A 17,938-nucleotide genomic window follows, 5' to 3' on the forward strand; every position below is an offset into this window, starting at 1 on the left:
GTTATTCAATTTCAGACATCAATATATTTTTATATTTTTAAATTAAAAATTAAAGATGTTGATAGGATTTAAATTTTTTATCATTTATTTCAATAAATTTAACAAAATGAAAAATTTTATATTCATTGACATGTAAATGGATAAAGACCAAAAAAATATGATATAGGGGAAAATAAAACGTACTAAACAGCATCGTCTACCCTTGTTTCATCTCGTTACTGATACTCACTTTTGAGTCACAACTTCACCCTTGATAGGAGCTGGTTCACATTCGCATATAGATTTCATTGTTATAGCAACATTTAAATTTCCATCATCAGCAAGTTTCATGATTCTAGAGCACCTTACAGCCATTTCCGTTGCTTCATCAAATTCCTCATATGCTAAAATATTTGTGTTTGCATCTTTGACTATCTTTTTAGCAGCTTCATGATTATTTCCTTGTAACCGCAGAACAATTGGAATTTTAATGTCAAGTTCACGTACTGCCTTCAAAAGACCTTCGGTAACGGCGACACAATTCATCATACCACCAAAAATATTTACAAAAATTGTTCGAACTTTTTCATCCATCATGATAATATTCATGGCATGTCTTACATGCTCAGCCGTTGCCATGCTACCAACATCAAGAAAATTTGCGGGAGATCCTCCATGATAGTCAAGTATGTCAGCTGTTGCCATTGCAAGTCCAGCTCCATTTACTAAACATCCAATTGAACCATCAAGTGAAACATATGCCATATCCAATTTACTTGCTGCAATCTCTTTTGGATCTCCTTGAGTCTCATCAAATTTTTCAAAAATTTCACGCTGCCGAAACCTTGCATTATCATCAAAAGTAATTTTGACATCAAGAGGATAATAATTCATGCAAACATCTTCTACATATGGATTAATCTCAGCAAGCAATGCATCTTTCTTTACAAATAAATTGTACAAATTGCACAACATTTTACAAGCAGGTCCTGGTTGATCAGTTATTCCTACTCTTTTCAATATCCACGTTGCAATTTCTTTTGTAAATCCTTTTGTAATGTCAATTGGCTCATAAATTACAGCTTCTGGTGATCTCGCTGCAACTTCTTCAATATTTACTCCACCTTTTGATGATGCAATCAGAACTGGTCCATTATGCTCACGGTCAAGTGCAAATGCGAAGTAAAATTCTCGACGTGAAAATTTTCGTTCGGCTATCATCACAGAATTGCAAATTAATCCATTCTGTTTAGTTTGTTTTGTTATTAGATGATTGCCGATCATTTTTCCAGCTAATTCCTTAGCTTCGCATGGACTAGAAGTTTGAATGATATAAATTAAATCTACAATCATATATTTAAAACCATATTTATTCTACCTTATAGCAGTATGAACCCCTCCTTGAAACCCATTCTCAAATACACCTAATCCACGTCCTCCAGTCACAACCTGAGCCTTAACAACCAAGTTTTTTGTCAATAAATCCTTGGCAACTTGTTCTGCTTCTTTTACACTTTTTGCTACTTTAAATTTTGGAGTTGTAATGTTATGGTCGTTGAGAATAGTTTGTGAGAAATGTTCCTGCAAATTCAAAAAGCGAACCTGTTGAAAATTGCAGAATGAAAATTTTGAGAATTTTCTAAGCATTTTTAATAACTTTTTAGACACAAGAAACTGAATAAAATGTTTACTGAGATTTCAAAAAAAAATAAAATAAATGACAAATTGCTTTTGTCAAAATGCATCAAGAAGAAAGAATAGAATTCAAAGGCAAGCACACGTCTATAAAAATTATGGAATGTAAAATATTTTTCCATAGAAATTCAATGCCTTAATTGCGTATCATAATCCCACGAGAGTGCACATACAGGCAGCACATAAAGCACCCATAAGTAGGAGTCCATTCGTCATTTTTTCAATGTAAACAATTTATTGATTGTATTATGTTGTGATGTTTATGTCCCTGACCAATCTTTCTCTGTATCTCTTTCTTTATTTCGATTCTCATTACACCATCGATCTCTCTTATTTTTCTTATTTAATTTGATTAAATGATTATTTATGTTATTTTTTTCTGTTTTCTTAATAGTTTGACTTGCTAATGCAACTGATACAATGTAAATATAGGAAATTGTGGATTTGACTGACTGTCTGAATGTTTAAAAACTTTCAAGTATTCAGATCATTGAGATCTACAGCTGCACTCCTACTGTGTGTAGCCTATAAAGGGAGTCTGTGAACCGTTTTCACTATAAATTATTTGGTATTGAAATCAAAGGCTCAAAGGATTGAACCACTTCGCAAAAGACTCACATCGACTCATTAACAAAAAATTCATATTATTGATGCACACCTTTTAATATGAGTTCTATGTAGTGTAGAAGTAGGTGTATACCGAAAAACCGACCCCTGATGACGTCGCAAATATGTTTAAGTTAATTTATGCGCTTTTACTGTAAATTCTTTTTAACTTTTTGTGATATATATGAAACAAATCCGAAATGTTTTCTCTTAAAGAAATGCGTTTCAATAAATCACAAAAAAAAAGTGTTCTTCTCACTGCTTTAACCGAAAAATGTATCTAAGCAAAATAAAAGTAAATAAATAAATAAATGAAAACATTTATTGAAATTGAATTGGATTACAGCCGATCCATATACGTTATTTATTATTAAATATTTAGAGCAGTCTACCTACAAAACCCACCTATTGACATATGAGAGACTCACAACAGTGCTGTTCGTCATAGTCGCACAGACATCAAAACTTGATTATGAAAAATGGCCCAACTGTCATGCTGATTCGGCTTTTATTATATTTCATATAAAAAAAGATACGAGATACAGAAACTCTTAAGTGAGACTGAACAGTCGATTTAGTATGAAATTTATCATTTTTATTAACGTTATTCTCATGTCCTTTTATAATATCATCCTTTCCACAGTATCTTTTTGGAAACCCTTGTCAGGTGATGATGAAAAAATCGACCACTCACCATCAATCTATATCATGTTGATCCAAAATCATCAAAAAGAATTTGGTTCATGTTTCCATATCATGTTTAAAAAATCATTTCACCGTTTTGAGGGATTGTATCCTTACAAATAAAAAGCAATCTCCGAAAATCAAGAAATTAGGTTTATATATGAAATTCTTTTAATGAGTTATATGACTTCAATAAATGATATTTCTGGGATTTTTGTATATTTTTTAAATACTGCTTCAAAGTTTCTAGCAAATTTTGTAAAAAAAATTGATGCTTATAATATCATTTTTAACGGCTGGCTGACGGTGTGAGGCATGAGATCTCAGCAACCAAGGATCGTTGAGAGCTGCGGTATGAAGTAGTACTTCAGTAGTACTGAGTTAAATGCTTATCACTTAGTTTGTTAGCTTAATATCACCTCTCAATCTTAAAATTTTTCTATACAAAAACCTTCAAAAATTTTTAAACCGATAAATTTGAATTCTTAAAAACCGTAAGAAGGTTCACAATACAAAAAACCATTAGATAATAAATCTCAAAATTAAATTAAAGTTATTATGTTTTGACCTATTGACACCTAAGATCACTAAATACATTGTTTAATAATTCTATTCTAATACATTCAAATACATACAGTTATCAAAATTCTCCTAATTCCTCAAAATGAATTTTAAATTGCTGTCATCGAACTTTCTCATCAAGCTTCTCACAAGCTTGACAAAATATTCAAAAAAAAAAATTATTCATAGAAAATTCCAAAATAGCAGGAAACAACAAAGCAACTCAAATAATGACAAATGGCTTTTTATTTTGATTGATTTTTGTCTGATGTCTCATCTATTGCCTCGATTGATTATTTTCTTTCTCTTTCTACATCCATTCTTTTCTCATCAAGAATTTATCAATTGTTGTCTATCAAAAAGTCTCATTTTCTTTGAGTTATTGAAAGAAGTACATCATTATTTGGGACTTCAATCACTCCTCTCTTCTTGACTTTTTCTTCTTGATCATTATCAAAGCGTAATTACAACAATTTAATCAAAAAGAGATTCAATGGACACAATGTTGTCATTAGTCATACAAAATGACTTTCGATTGAATCAGAATGTAAGTAGAGAGTATGCTAATTAGTAATTTTTGGTCGCGCATCTGTGTTTTATTTGACAAAACTCTCTGTGTACATTTTTAGGAAGAATTCAAATTAGGATACAACACAAATATGGAGAGGTCCGCCAGGAGTCACAACACTGTATTTCCTGCATTTTAGATGCGCATTCCTGCAGTTTTCGACAAAACCTACAAATATGTATGTTATTAATAAACTACAGAACTTATAGACTTGCAGACAAACCATAAACAATATACTTAGCAACTTCGAGCACGTAACACCACTTTCTTTGACAAGACTCTATCAAAGCCCCATGATGGCAGAAAATTAAATGACGAATGATCAACAAAGAGAGAAGAATATGAGGGCATTGTCATGTCTTAACATCTCTAAATGCGATTAAAAGATTCTTTTTAGCAATAATAATTTCATGTTCATCGTGAGAGATGTCGTGAGAGAGTCATGCGATGATTTATTTCTCATATTATATAGAGGTACGATTTATAAACTGTCTGTGGATCTAATTTAAATGGTTACAAAATGGGAATTACCTTTAGAAAAAAATCATTCACATGACGACGACGTAAGCATGATCGATATTGATGAGTTTAATTTATAGTCACTACACTTTAAGGTACATACCCAAATGATTATATGTCTCTCGGATTATTTTTTCAGTTCCTCTTCATTCCATCTCTCTTTCCGTTAATTAATTAAAATGAGTCTTCGTTTACATCTTTTTATGATGACTACCTCCTTAATATATCTTCATATATTATTATATATTTGTATGAGTTGTGCGTAATCCTTGGGAATCAACTTAAAAATCTTTTCTTCTTTTTCTCCACATAATCTGTACGGTCGATACATCTATTACAATGTGCCATGAAATTTGTCGTTAATCAAAAGAAATATTTTATTCTTATCCTATTTACTGTTCAAGTATAACCACATACAATGTGTATAAATGTACTATAGAAAGGAGAAAGAGATTAGTTGAAGCGTAGAGAATTGTCAGGCTATAAGGCGCCGATGAGACATCGAAAGTTATTTTTTGTCATTTCCTCTTGTTAAATGTGAAAAATTTATGTTTTTGTTGGTCTGGCTAATGTTTTATACGTTTAACAGAGCTTTTTGATGAAATTAATAGAATTCAATATATTTGAAAGAGACTTTTTAAGAATTGATGCGAAATTGTCAGATAATACTGTTAAATGATCAAATTCGTCATTGTATTCCATATAAGCATAATTTGAATGAATGATTGCATTAGTGATTGATAGAAATTCATCATAAAAATCTTTATTCAGACAATGCTCAAATGTAAAAAACAATATATTCGTATGGATTCGTATATGAAATTAGTTAATTAATGACAAACCTACAATACACACATCTTCATACACATTTCATCATTATTATATTGATTTTTTATCGCATGTTAAAATTTGTGACTCAGATGTTATAAATAAACAGCCCCAGTCGTTATCATATAAATCTATGAATATTATTCAAATCAGCAACTAATTAAAATTGATTTGAGTCTCCGGCACTATTGGTAAGGCATATGTATAGTAAATAGGAATTTGATAAGCATAAATCACAAGCCACTCCTAAATGATGATTATAATAATAATAATAATTCATTCTAATGTGCTGAATCGATTTTTTTTTTGTGTGTCTTAAAGACAGTACACGGACTAAATATTTCTTTACATCGGAAATCCAAAATTAAGGTGTTCTTTCTATCCATTCTGCTCGATATTATTTTATATTCAGTTATGATTTATTGTCACGATAACAAACAATGTTTGTATCATACTCGTATATTTCATGGCACAATGTGGAAAAAGATTTCATGACAGAGACGGACGAGAGCGGTAATTGAAAAGGGAAAATCAGTAGGATATAATCATAAAATTTCCAAAAGGTGGTGAACGCGCAATATATGTGGTTTTAGTCTAACTTAGTTTAATTCCAATCAATTACTACTACTAAAAGAGCATGGTGCAAAAATACTACTACGTTACCTGAAAGAGGACTCTTTGCCTGTTGGGGTATAAGATACATGTCTTTCTTTAAAATCCTCAAAAATTTTCATTGCAATTTTAAAATTCATTTCGACCATAAATTACAATAAACGGTGAAAGCATATTTTAATAAATAAAAAATAAAGGAAGTAAATGTGATGAAAAAGGAACGTAAAAGATAATAAAATAGAATATGCCTCCATGAATTTCACTTAACTCACAATTTTTATTAATAATATCATAAGACAATTGTGCAAATGAAACAATATTATTGTGTAAGGGACGACATGTGATGATGCTGATGCCGTTCATTCCTTGCCTTTGATGATAAACTAATTTTCTCATTCACTCTATGCGCCGCGCTATGTCTTCTCCCCTCCATAATTCTATATCGCAATCATAAATTTTATATTACTGCTGTGTAGATATTCTCTACACGAGGAGTAGATTACATTCGCTGCGATATTATCTTTTGCTGTGTATTTTTCGGTATTTAATTTCTCATTCCAGGACGACAACGACGATGTTGACGATGACGATGGTGAACGAGAAGAAAATGATATTATTAAATGTAACAGTTCATACATTTTTTCCCATCTCTGCCTCGCCTCTATGTTCATTTTTTTGTTTTATTGCACTTACTTTATGCCCTGTAGAATATTTTGTCTCCTTCTATTTCACTGTCGTAATCACAAAACGATGTCTTTTTGCTGCTGGTAAATCCACACACAAATTGGATAAAAGACGATATAAAGTGAAAGGTTTCCGACTTGTCTTTTGAGGATTAATGTTATAGATTGGATGGAAGAATTATGATTCTTTAATTTAATTTAATTTGAGAAAGTACAAGATGGAAAAGTTTACAGCGGTTGTGGCAATATTTATGACAAATTTAATATTTAAGAACAGGTTATGAGGAACAGCATTATTTATGCGGTGTTTCTAAGACGACGCTTAAGTTGAAATGAAGGTTTTGCTAAATTTTTAACCCCCTGACAAGACTTTCCCTCGAATCAAGCTCGGGTCTTTAGGATCGGTAGGCCGACATTCTAGCCACTACGCCAATGCTGTCTACTGAATATTCCACTACCCATTACACAAAATATTTACAAAACTATGAATGTTATCAACAAAAAATTAAAAATTCATTGATGAATTAAGCAGTCGTTAGTTAATGCTTCAAATGATTCAAATCTGATATTTTTCCCACACGTCTAAGTTTTAATCATTCATTTAGTTAATCATTTCTTCCCGCATTGCAGCCAACATTTCAATTAACTATCATTATGACCACTTCTTTCATTTATTTCATAAATAGAGCTGATTTCAATGAACTGGATAAATTATGGTCACAAATCACGCATCTAATCATCATGACTCGAGTGCTTGTGATTTTGATACTCAATGGGAAGTACTGTGGATGAATACATTGAAGAGCATGAAAGGAATGTTAAGAAAACCCCTTTAAGTCTCTTAGTTTATTACAATCATTCATAAAATTTGAAAATGGTTATGGATGTTTTTTTTTGTTTTTGCTTGAGGGGTCATAAATTAAGCATGATGAGCAATAAAACAGATGATAAAGGACGTGCTGATAATTTTTCTGAGGGAGATTTCAATGTTTTCGTTTAATACAATACTTTCTTAAAAATTTTCTTACTTCATAGGATTTAATTCCTATTTAAATATCCAAAAGAAATAAAAAATATTTAATGGGTGATGAAATTTGTTAATAAAATTTTTTTTCCAATAGAGTTCCGTTTTAAATTCTTATTTTATATTCTTATTCACTTTGTCCGTATTATCATGAGTTCAACCATCACTTTTACATTTTTTTTCAATTTGTCTCAATAGCCTCTGTATTTAGGATTTGTTATAATGGATTTGATTATAATTTTGCATATTTCAATTATAAATGCTGAAGTTTGTTCTTTTTCCGAAATAAATAAAGACAATCTGTTCAAACTTGTCTTTAATTTCATCTAAAATTCTGTATTGCAAAACAACAATAAGCAATAAGAAAATTTTTTCCCTTAATTTTATTACCTTCTCTTATTTTATCCCTTTTCTGCAGAAAATTATTCTTGTTCTTCCTGTTTTGTTTTCTCTTGAGACTTTAAGAAAAACAGAGTTAAAGAGTTGATGGTTGGGTTAAATTTATTTCCATAATTGCCATATTTTGTCTTTATTGAAGATTTTATTATCGATTGCTAATTTAGAAATTTTTCTTTTCTGTTACTTCGTGCATGATCTCTGTTTTTTCCCCCTAAGCTAATTATATCCTTAAACTTTGCTCGGCACAATTGCATGTCCAAGAATGTATCAAAACAAAGTACCTTATCACAACGTATACCCTTGGTAGAAAATCGAAAGGACACTATTCTGGTCTATATTACAAGAAATTCAGTAAACGATAAAAAAAATATTCCAAAATTAATGGTAGTTGCTATCTTGAATAAATCGAACAATTACTCGTTCAAGGGTTCAATGCTTTTGTTATTCTTACTCAGGTTCTCCTAGATTGGCAGTAAATTTATCAGAATGAATAAATTCCTGCGACAATGAATGATCTAAAATGAAAACTTGTCTCTTCTTTTACGAGCGAAACCTTTATATGTGTATTTGTATGATCTAATTGTATTTGTATGACTGTATATTTCAGTTCTTGAGACAGTTGTTGATAGTCATCAAAGTTCGAGGTAGAAATGAAAAAAATATGCAAATGAACCGCCAGTGGACTAATTTGCTTCTTCTTTATAATTTTTTTTTCGGCTGGTCATTATTTGTTGGATTTAATTAATGTCATCGTCATTTCCTTGGGAATAATTTTCATGCTACTTCTGTTTTTTTTTCTGTATCTTTTGTCTCTTTTTGGCGACGATGACACTCGCACGCAAATCTGTTTTTATGTTGAACATTTACATACAAACCAAAAATTCCCATTTCGGTCATATTTAAAGAAAATTCTTCGCATGCCTTAACTAGCGATTTATTATTTTGTGGCAAGTCAACTGATTGCCACTTCTCATTCACTTTTTTCAAGACAGATTGTTACGTGTGACAGTCAACTGAAACTAAAATATTCCGACTTCAATATTTATGAGCTGTGCCATCCTACTAAAGAAGAAAATGGTAAGAGACTGGAAAGAATTTACATAAAATTTTAAGATTTCATTCATAAAAAGCAAAGAACAGAAAATATGAAATAATTTTAATTGACATTGGACATGACGGAAACCGGAAAGGAATGATAATGAAATCACAAGACTGGAACTGAATTAAAAAAAATCGTTAAAAAATTGCAGTTTTGAATTTGAGTGCCTTTGCTGTTCTGATGGATGCGTGAATAAGTTTAAACTTACTTACTTAATTACTTCACTAGTCGTATAGGTGATCCATGAACTACCTAGGTGTCACTTAAAAATAACTTTTTCGTTGGCAAAAGTCAAACTTAAAGACCTTACTAGAAGGAGCTTTAACAATAATATAACTCCGCAATTTTTAACGTAAAAGACATCATTTAATTATTACCAGACATCATTACCAAAAAAAGAAATTCAAAATTGTCATTCCTCTGCCAACTTTGCAACACTTGAAACAAAACATCTTACCCTTACCATAAAAACTATACTTTGAAAAAGTAGATTTCATTTAGAGATAAATTACGATTTCTTTTCCCGTTCCTTATTTTTTGGCAATATCAATTTCACTATACCTAAATTATTTATTTATTCCCAGTTTTTTGCTAAATTTTATCCCCTATCCTCCTTCTTACATGTTGTAACAATTTTTCAATAGATGTGATGCTTATTAGAAATTCATGAAATGAGAAAAAAATCTCATTTTGCTTCAAGTGGTCAATAAGTAGCTAGCACATAAAATTGCATAAATTTCTAATAAATTGTGGTTCATATGCTTCCTATGTGTGCCATAAAATATGAATATTATCCATAAAATGGCAAATGATACATAAAATTGAAATTTATTTCAACTCTTTGGACGGTCAATGATAGTCTTTTTTTGGTTTCTTTTCTTAGGGTCAGATAAGATGAAATCCTTTTTTTCAGCTCATTTTTATTGATATGATTGATTGCCTTTTGAATAATATAAATAAATTGAAAGATATATGTTAAGGAGGAATCTTGAGGTGTCATAAGTTTGTTGAGAATAATAAAGATGATTTAGATGAATAATTTAGATTTTAATGAAGCGCATTTTATTATACACTACACTCTTTAGTCTGATTTTGTATATGGCAAAACAGGACGAGGTCGGCCAAAGAACTCCTGGAAAGATGCTATTCATAGAGATAGTGAATTATTCAGTATTGGAAATTGGCAAGCGATAGCCACCGAAAGAGCCAGTTTTAGAAAAATATCAAGAGAGCCCATGGATCACTGATGATCTGTACAGGTAGCGAAGTATGTAAGAAAGTACTGCCTCGCATTTGAGCTTGTTCTAAGGTACACCAGTGTGCCGAGGTACACTTAGGACAACACTGGTCAATAATAACGAAAGAAAAATATTTCACCCTTTCATTTTATGCTCATTTCATAAACGAAATTTATCTTCAATTCACTAAAGAAAGAAGAGAGAGAATTGGAACTTATTCATGTATGTGTATTGATCAGGTCATAAAAAATTAATATTTTATGATGTTACAATACTCCTTTTTTATTTGACCTACCCTTTCAAACCCCTTTCTTTTAGTATGCTAAACGCACAACTGAAATAAAAATATGAGAAATAAATGAAAGGCTTAAAAGATATAAAATAATAAAAAATGAAAGAAAAAGAGTTTCACAAATTATAAGGACAATTTCAGAGCATATTTATGACTTTATTACTCTTTTTTGTGTCTTATAAAAGGATTTTCGAAAAAAAAAGTTGTATTCTTTAACAAAAATTAAAAGATTTCCCAAGTGAATTTTGTCACAGTCATTGAGTGAAAAGGAATCAAAAAATTTTGTTACCCTTAATAATTTTTCTTTGTGCATGTAGCGTTGTGTTACGTATTATTTTCAATTATGATTGTCTATGCACTTTTAACACAGCAATAAATGACACATAAAAGAAGAACTTTAAAGGGATGAAAAGATAACAATAGAGGGAGATGTAATAAATTTTATTGGGTGTCATAATATTAAATATTTTAATTTTCGTCTTTCGGATTTGCTCTCAGAATGTACCGACATTTATTGCAGTTATTATCTTATTGCTGTAATTTTGAAGAGATGTCTTTATTTAATTATTTAACTGATCTTTTGTCAAGATGTCTGATGGATGCAATAGGTTAAAACAGTAAGGTTTTCCAATGCCTAGACCGAGACTTCCGAAAATCCTGGTTATAAGCTACATCTACATTAAAATGAAGATTATACGTAGGCATAAGCTATATAAAAAACTATAATCCAAAGATTTTTCAAGCAGATAAGTGCCTCGCTGATCGAATTGGTAAGATGTTTGGCTCAAATTTGGCCTCAATTTAGGTCACGCTAGGACTAGACATAAAAGTGTCACTTAATATGTTAATAGAAAACTGAATAGCGCGCTGCAGCGATTAATGAAACAGATCCATGCGTTCTTTACATTTAAAAATTAAATCATACTTACATATATATAATATATTGTTCAATAAATGAACGAAGTAGTCTTAAAAAGTCTTTTTCAAAATATATGTGAATCTTCTAAACGTATTAATTAAAATAAATATTCTTTTTCACCTTCTTTATTTTTCCTACGTTCATACTTATTATAATCATCAATATTTCCATAATCATCATTTCATATCCACACATACGAAATTTTTGTGTTTTTACGCTTCCCAATAATGCGTGAGAATTTGTCCAATTTATCCTCTTGGTATCTTTTCCATTTAATTTCATATTATTTTTTTTTTTTTGAACAATACGAGGCAGTCGAACAAAATCATCTATAACGAATTGAAGTTCATATAGACAGAGGCTATATCGATCAGATCTTATATGGACTAATGACTACAGTGAGAAGATAACAATTGGTTTCAATTGTTAAAATGATGACTGATGAAAATCATCCTTCACATTCTTAAACCGAACTTTGATAATGAAATTTCGCATGGGATATCGAAAAGTATTAGGCACTTTGGGTTAGTGACTGAACATGTTTTAGCCAAGTTTTAGCATGATAAGCTTAACTAAAAATATAAAAAACGTTGAAAAATTTTACTTTCAATTGTACAAAGTGTAGGTTTGTCTATCTACATATACATTATGTGTATCTGAAGAAGCGTACAACAGAGAGCAGAATGAACAGAGAGTAAAATAAAAAATAATTATAAGTTACGATTATGGTCGTATCAAATAATAATCGCTTTGCAACAAACATAATACAATACAGTATACGAGGTAAAATTAAAGGTAGGTAAAGAGTACAGCACAGAGAAGATGAGGAATGTAAGAGAGAGAATTATGAGGAATCAACGGTATGAGTAAAATGAATGCCTAAGAAGCTTATGATGAAATTGTCCAATGTTAAAATTGTAAATTTCTCGCGAAATGAACAAAACCGCAGAAATATCATAAAGTGGACTTATGAGAAGATTGCTTGAAATTTGATTTGTCTTTTTTTAGTATAACTACAATTTCTTTTATTTTAAAAGGACGGGTATCCTTTTTCTCGGTCACGGTCTTGGTCTCAGTCTTGTTCTAAGTCTTCTTCAAGGTTTCGAGAATTTGTCGTAACCGAGACTCTGGAAAATTTTGGTTCTATTCAGTTCCAAAATAAAAAATTGCAAATTTCACAAAAATCACTATTCTGTTTTCATTTTCATCTCTCATACCTTGCTACAATGCTGCTCCCCCATCTGAACAGAGGAGTAGAAGCATCGGAATCATCTTCATTTTCAACTTACCAATTGGTATTACTCGATGCATTACGTTGTTATATGTTGAGTAATTTAATGATTGTATTGCGTTCCATAGCCTATATTTTTGGCTTGTTATTATTCACCATATCTCATAATTGTTTCAGATGAATCATGACTAAGCTCTGGCATTTAACGAAACCAATGGTTTTTCTTCTCCTCTCATTCCCTTTATTGGCATTTCTATACATTCAAGACAACGTCGTGATTTTTCGTTTATGAGAATTCAAACAAGAAGACACAAAAAGCAATAATGAAATGTGTAATGTGATGTCTGTGGAGTCGTAAAAAGAAGGTCTTCAATCAAAATGATGAAAATTCTGAGAAGCACAAGACACATAAGCTACAACAGTTGTCCAAGCAATTTAATAACTCTTTAATAAAATGTCATCTGAAAATGCGTAATCCTTCAAATTTTATTGCCTCCAACAGTGATTCATAAAATATATCGGTATGAGATTGTAGTACAAAGAACCATTTCATATCACAATTCTCAGTCAACATGAGACATGATGAATGTTTTTAATTATAAAGAATTTTTTTTGAGTGAGTGACGCAAACTAAAAAACAAGTAATGCAATTAAAGAGTGAAGTGTTTAAGACGCATATCAATTATTATTTTAAACAGTACCGATAAGGTCATTTAATATGAATAATCTTAAATTAGTAAAATGTAGTATTGGATTTGATACAAATCTCCAAAGACATCAGTAATCCTCTCTTTTATCAACTCAGCCTTTCTTTTATACACTCAAAACGGAAAAAACCCAAAACTATGTTCACACTTTAAGTATGCAGTTAATAAAAAGGAGTAAACGAGTTGAATCTAAAAGACACTCAAGTCATGATTTTATTTTTTCAATTTAAAGTAAACCATCCAGAAAACATTTTTGTATCCGACCAATTGTCAGTTTTTCGTTTCATGTCACCGCATCTTATAACTTGTTTTCCTTGAAATTTAATCATTTCATCATTTACTTTGCGTATGTCATGTTTTTGATTTATTTGCAAGAGAATGGGATGACAAACAGACTTGTAGGAAATGGAGCTCTATCACTGGCTACTACTAGCTCAAGATAGACTTGAAAACCTTACTTAGAGGAGCCTCAGCAATTCTTATAATACCGTGTTCTGTAGCACGTTTTGCAATCTCACCAAGTTGCTCCTGTACTTACAAAGGTCTTCTTCCCTTTTTCGACCAAATATGACTCTTAGAATCTTTCAATATGGTATTCTAGTCATGAAATTTTCAATACAGTAAAAACCTAGTCGTGACCTTAAACACACTCCAGAATATTTAAATTTCAGCCAATCACAGCAAAGTATAATTATGTAAATTACCACATCATCATCGTCATGACACTAATAAATAGCGTATAATTGAAGACGCCTGTCACACGATATGCCATCGTCAAATGAACAAACGTCACAGTTGTAATCAACAAATAATGAATAACTTTTTTATATATTTATTTTTTCGTTGAGATTTCTTCCTGTTAATGGATTCGCTCCACTGACTTTCCGATGGTGTCGTTCTTACCATGATGAAAAAATTCTATTGTCACGCAATATGGGCATAAAAATACAAACTTCACTTACCTTCTTCAATACTTTTAAAAATAGTATACAGTCTTAATGAAATGTCTTCATGGACTTATGAATTTTATATATTCCACCTGTTCCTATCATCGTCATATGACTTCTTGTTGTTTCTTTCTTCTCGTTGACTTCCTCCCCTTTTCTCTCTCTATCTTGCTTACATTTATGCACGGTTATTATTATTATACGACATGGTATTATGAGATCTTTATCAATTGTGCTGCTTAAAAGGAATATTCTTTGTCATAAAAAGGTCCACAATTTTTATTTAATTTCATTCTTTTTTGAGCATAAAACAATCGCATTTGACCATATCATAATTTTTTTTAATTCATTTCAATGTCAAATGCCTGCTATATCATTAGAGCACTTGATATTATGAACTTTAATTAGTTCCCTCTTTTTTTGTGTCTCTTTTTTGTAGCTATCTCTCCCCCTTTTCAGATCCGTTCCCTCGAATTTACTTAATATTATGTTATGTTGATTGTTGCACTTTTATGTAAATAGCACAATTTATGATTTTTATATGCCACACATCACACATTATATGCTAATTTTGTCATATTTACTTCCACTTCTTTTTTGTGGGTTGATGAGCAAGTTAAGGATCACTTTGGTGATTATTGTGAATTTTTCGTAGTTGTTTAAAAGTTCAGGACATAAATCAAGTTTTAGGCAATATCTTGGACAAGTTCATTCACAAAATTTTAGCAACTTTTAGCAGTTTTGTCCAAACTGTGTGCCACGGCGATGACGAACCACAGGCTTTATGTGGGTCCTGTTGTGATGAACCGCTAAAGTGTGCCGTGGCACAAAAAACGTTTGAAAAACACTGTTTTAAAGTAAGTATTTTTTAGTTTATAGTGATTAAGCACTATAAATCCAAAAAAACATTTAACATTTAATTGACAAATTAACTAAAATAAATGCTTCTTATGAATGTCTATTCGATATGCCTACCCATCGACTTTAATATCAACTTTATTCATATTTTTTCATTATTTAATTATGCGATTGTCAAATGCGAAGAAGTTTCGCATGGGAAGATAAATTAATGTCTCATGAATTATAAAAAGAGAACAATTGCATTCCACTATGTTATAGTGAATAAGAATGAATGAATTTATAGAACCAAGGAGGAAAAAATATTCCCAAGACACTTCGCAGTGTGTGATCACTTTGCTTGCTCTTCTTTTTTGTCTCCATACTACATGTAATGGTTGTGAGGTGAGCATCGAAGTTGATTTGTTTATGATGTACACACTTTTTTACAATATTATAATAATTATTATAAGAAGATATTTTAATAACAAGAGCATTGCATAGATTTATAATAATGGCAACAAGTAGAATAAAACATACACACAACATGACAAAGAATCGTGAGATTTTCACATATCACAACTGCGACTCTTGTTATAATTATTAATATGCATGCGAGTAAATTATGTGCCATTCTTTTATTTAATTTTTTAGTCACATGAAAGTAAAGTTAATGAAAATCCTCTACAAAGTCGCCAATTTTAAAAAGAAATAAAATTAATTTAGTGGATATCAAAAAAGTTCAATGACCAATTAATGTTTAGAACAGTGATCTTTTTTTGGCAGTGTCACTCTTCAACCATAGAAAATTTTACAGAGGTAATTCAGATCCTCCATGATCTTGTTTTATAGGTCGAGAAGATCACTTGTATTCTACAGGATCTTGTGAATCAATTACTTAACGCTGAGAAAGAAATGATATTTTTGTACACCAGACCACATAATAAAGATTATTAATGATAGTTCTAAAATTTCGTGTTTATTCTTTATTTGAATGTAAATGACCATAAAATTTCATTCAACTCTGTCGTTGGTCTCTTTCCAGTCACTACTCATTTTTAATCATTACCATTTTGTGTTTCGTCGTTTTCGTCATCGTCATTTGAAAAAGTACTTAAATTATGAAGATAAAGAAAAAAAATTACAATTTACGTAGAGCATGGACGGAAGTGTCTCGTCTTCAGTAAAAATTCACACACTGCCTCACATACTAAATTCTTATACTTTTAGTTAAATGGAAAAAGAGTTAGTTTAATTATTTAGATACGAATATGAAGTTTTTAAAGAAATTAGATTACTAATAATTATATTATGGCTATGGACAATAGAATTAATGGATAGGGACTTCCTCTCCCCTTATATTCTTTATGTATTATATTTTATTTTAACTGAAATTTTTCATATATTACACTTCAGGTTACGCTACTTCATATACATAACTAGAAACGAGGGAATGAATTTTGGGCATTTCTATACCCAAAATGACATACTTGTGAAGAAAACTATACAAAAACCTTATATGAGTACTCATTCTATTAGAACTATACTTTACTTTTAGAAAAAAAACACTGAGCATAATAAATAAAATAAGAATAATTCTCATTTTTTATTTTAAAGCGAGCAATAGATCAAGAAGAAAATAACCAATTTGATATTTGTGATTGATCATCATCATCAAACTTGTCTCGTCTTGCTGCTCATCAGAAATAATTCTCGCCAATCATTTAAACTTCCGATTAATCCATAACTATTTTTAAAATCATTGATTATCATCCAATAGTTGATTGCCTAACGGAAGTAATTAAATGTCACATTATACAGACTTATCTCACAACAAGCATCTCATCGACCTAATGTTTACATCCATATTCAACAAAAATATTCTCTCGCACTGATCGATTTTCTCTCTTTTGCTGCCTTACTGTTTGTGCTTATAAAAATAAACAACACATTATTATTAGCTATTGAAAGAGTTTTTTGGCTCTAAAATGCTCAAACTAAAGTAATATGTCCGAAATTGCAGTATTAAGGAGACTACTTTTAAGCAACATCTGTGGGTAGTATAAGTTTTTGGTACTTCTGGTAATTCCGAATTGGTGATGTTGTTTTTCTGGTTTTGACGACAAATTAGTTAGAAAAACTCATGTAATCAAATTGAAGACGCTCTTAAACACTAAAAATTCATAACGATTTCCGAAGCCCAGGCCTGAATTTGTTGCATTTTAGATGCACAGGCCTACAGTTTTGGACGAACCCTACAAAAAACAAACTTTTTAAAACTTTAAATGAACAAGATGTTTTTATTTATTTTGGTTGTATTATCACACTGACTGACACATTGTGCTACATCTAACAACACAATTTATTTTGATGGAAAGTTATTTTCTCAGAGAATTTTTTCAGAATTTTTATTTTTTCTCTTCGAAATCTGACATCAAAAACAATGACAAATGTTTTGTTCATTTTTAACAATTTTGTTGGGTTTTCTGTTTAAGACAATTTAGTTTTAC

General features: G+C 30.6%; 1 protein-coding gene across 1 annotated transcript; it reads right to left on the reverse strand.

Annotated features, from left to right (window-relative positions):
* Window positions 1-225: 225 nt before the first annotated feature.
* On the reverse strand, window positions 226-6,690 carry LOC139095778 (succinate--CoA ligase [ADP-forming] subunit beta, mitochondrial-like). Its single transcript, XM_070647246.1, has 3 exons — window positions 6,556-6,690; window positions 1,358-1,581; window positions 226-1,294 (listed from the first exon to the last, which is right to left on the reverse strand). The coding sequence occupies exons 1-3, from the start codon at window positions 6,688-6,690 to the stop codon at window positions 226-228; spliced, it is 1,428 nt and encodes a 475-aa protein (XP_070503347.1).
* Between the last annotated feature and the right edge of the window lie 11,248 nt (window positions 6,691-17,938).

The sequence above is a fragment of the Chironomus tepperi genome, unplaced genomic scaffold (genome assembly GCF_022539635.2).
Source record: "Chironomus tepperi strain 1889 unplaced genomic scaffold, CSIRO-AGI_Ctep_v1 contig_376, whole genome shotgun sequence".
Taxonomy (NCBI): domain Eukaryota; kingdom Metazoa; phylum Arthropoda; class Insecta; order Diptera; family Chironomidae; genus Chironomus; species Chironomus tepperi.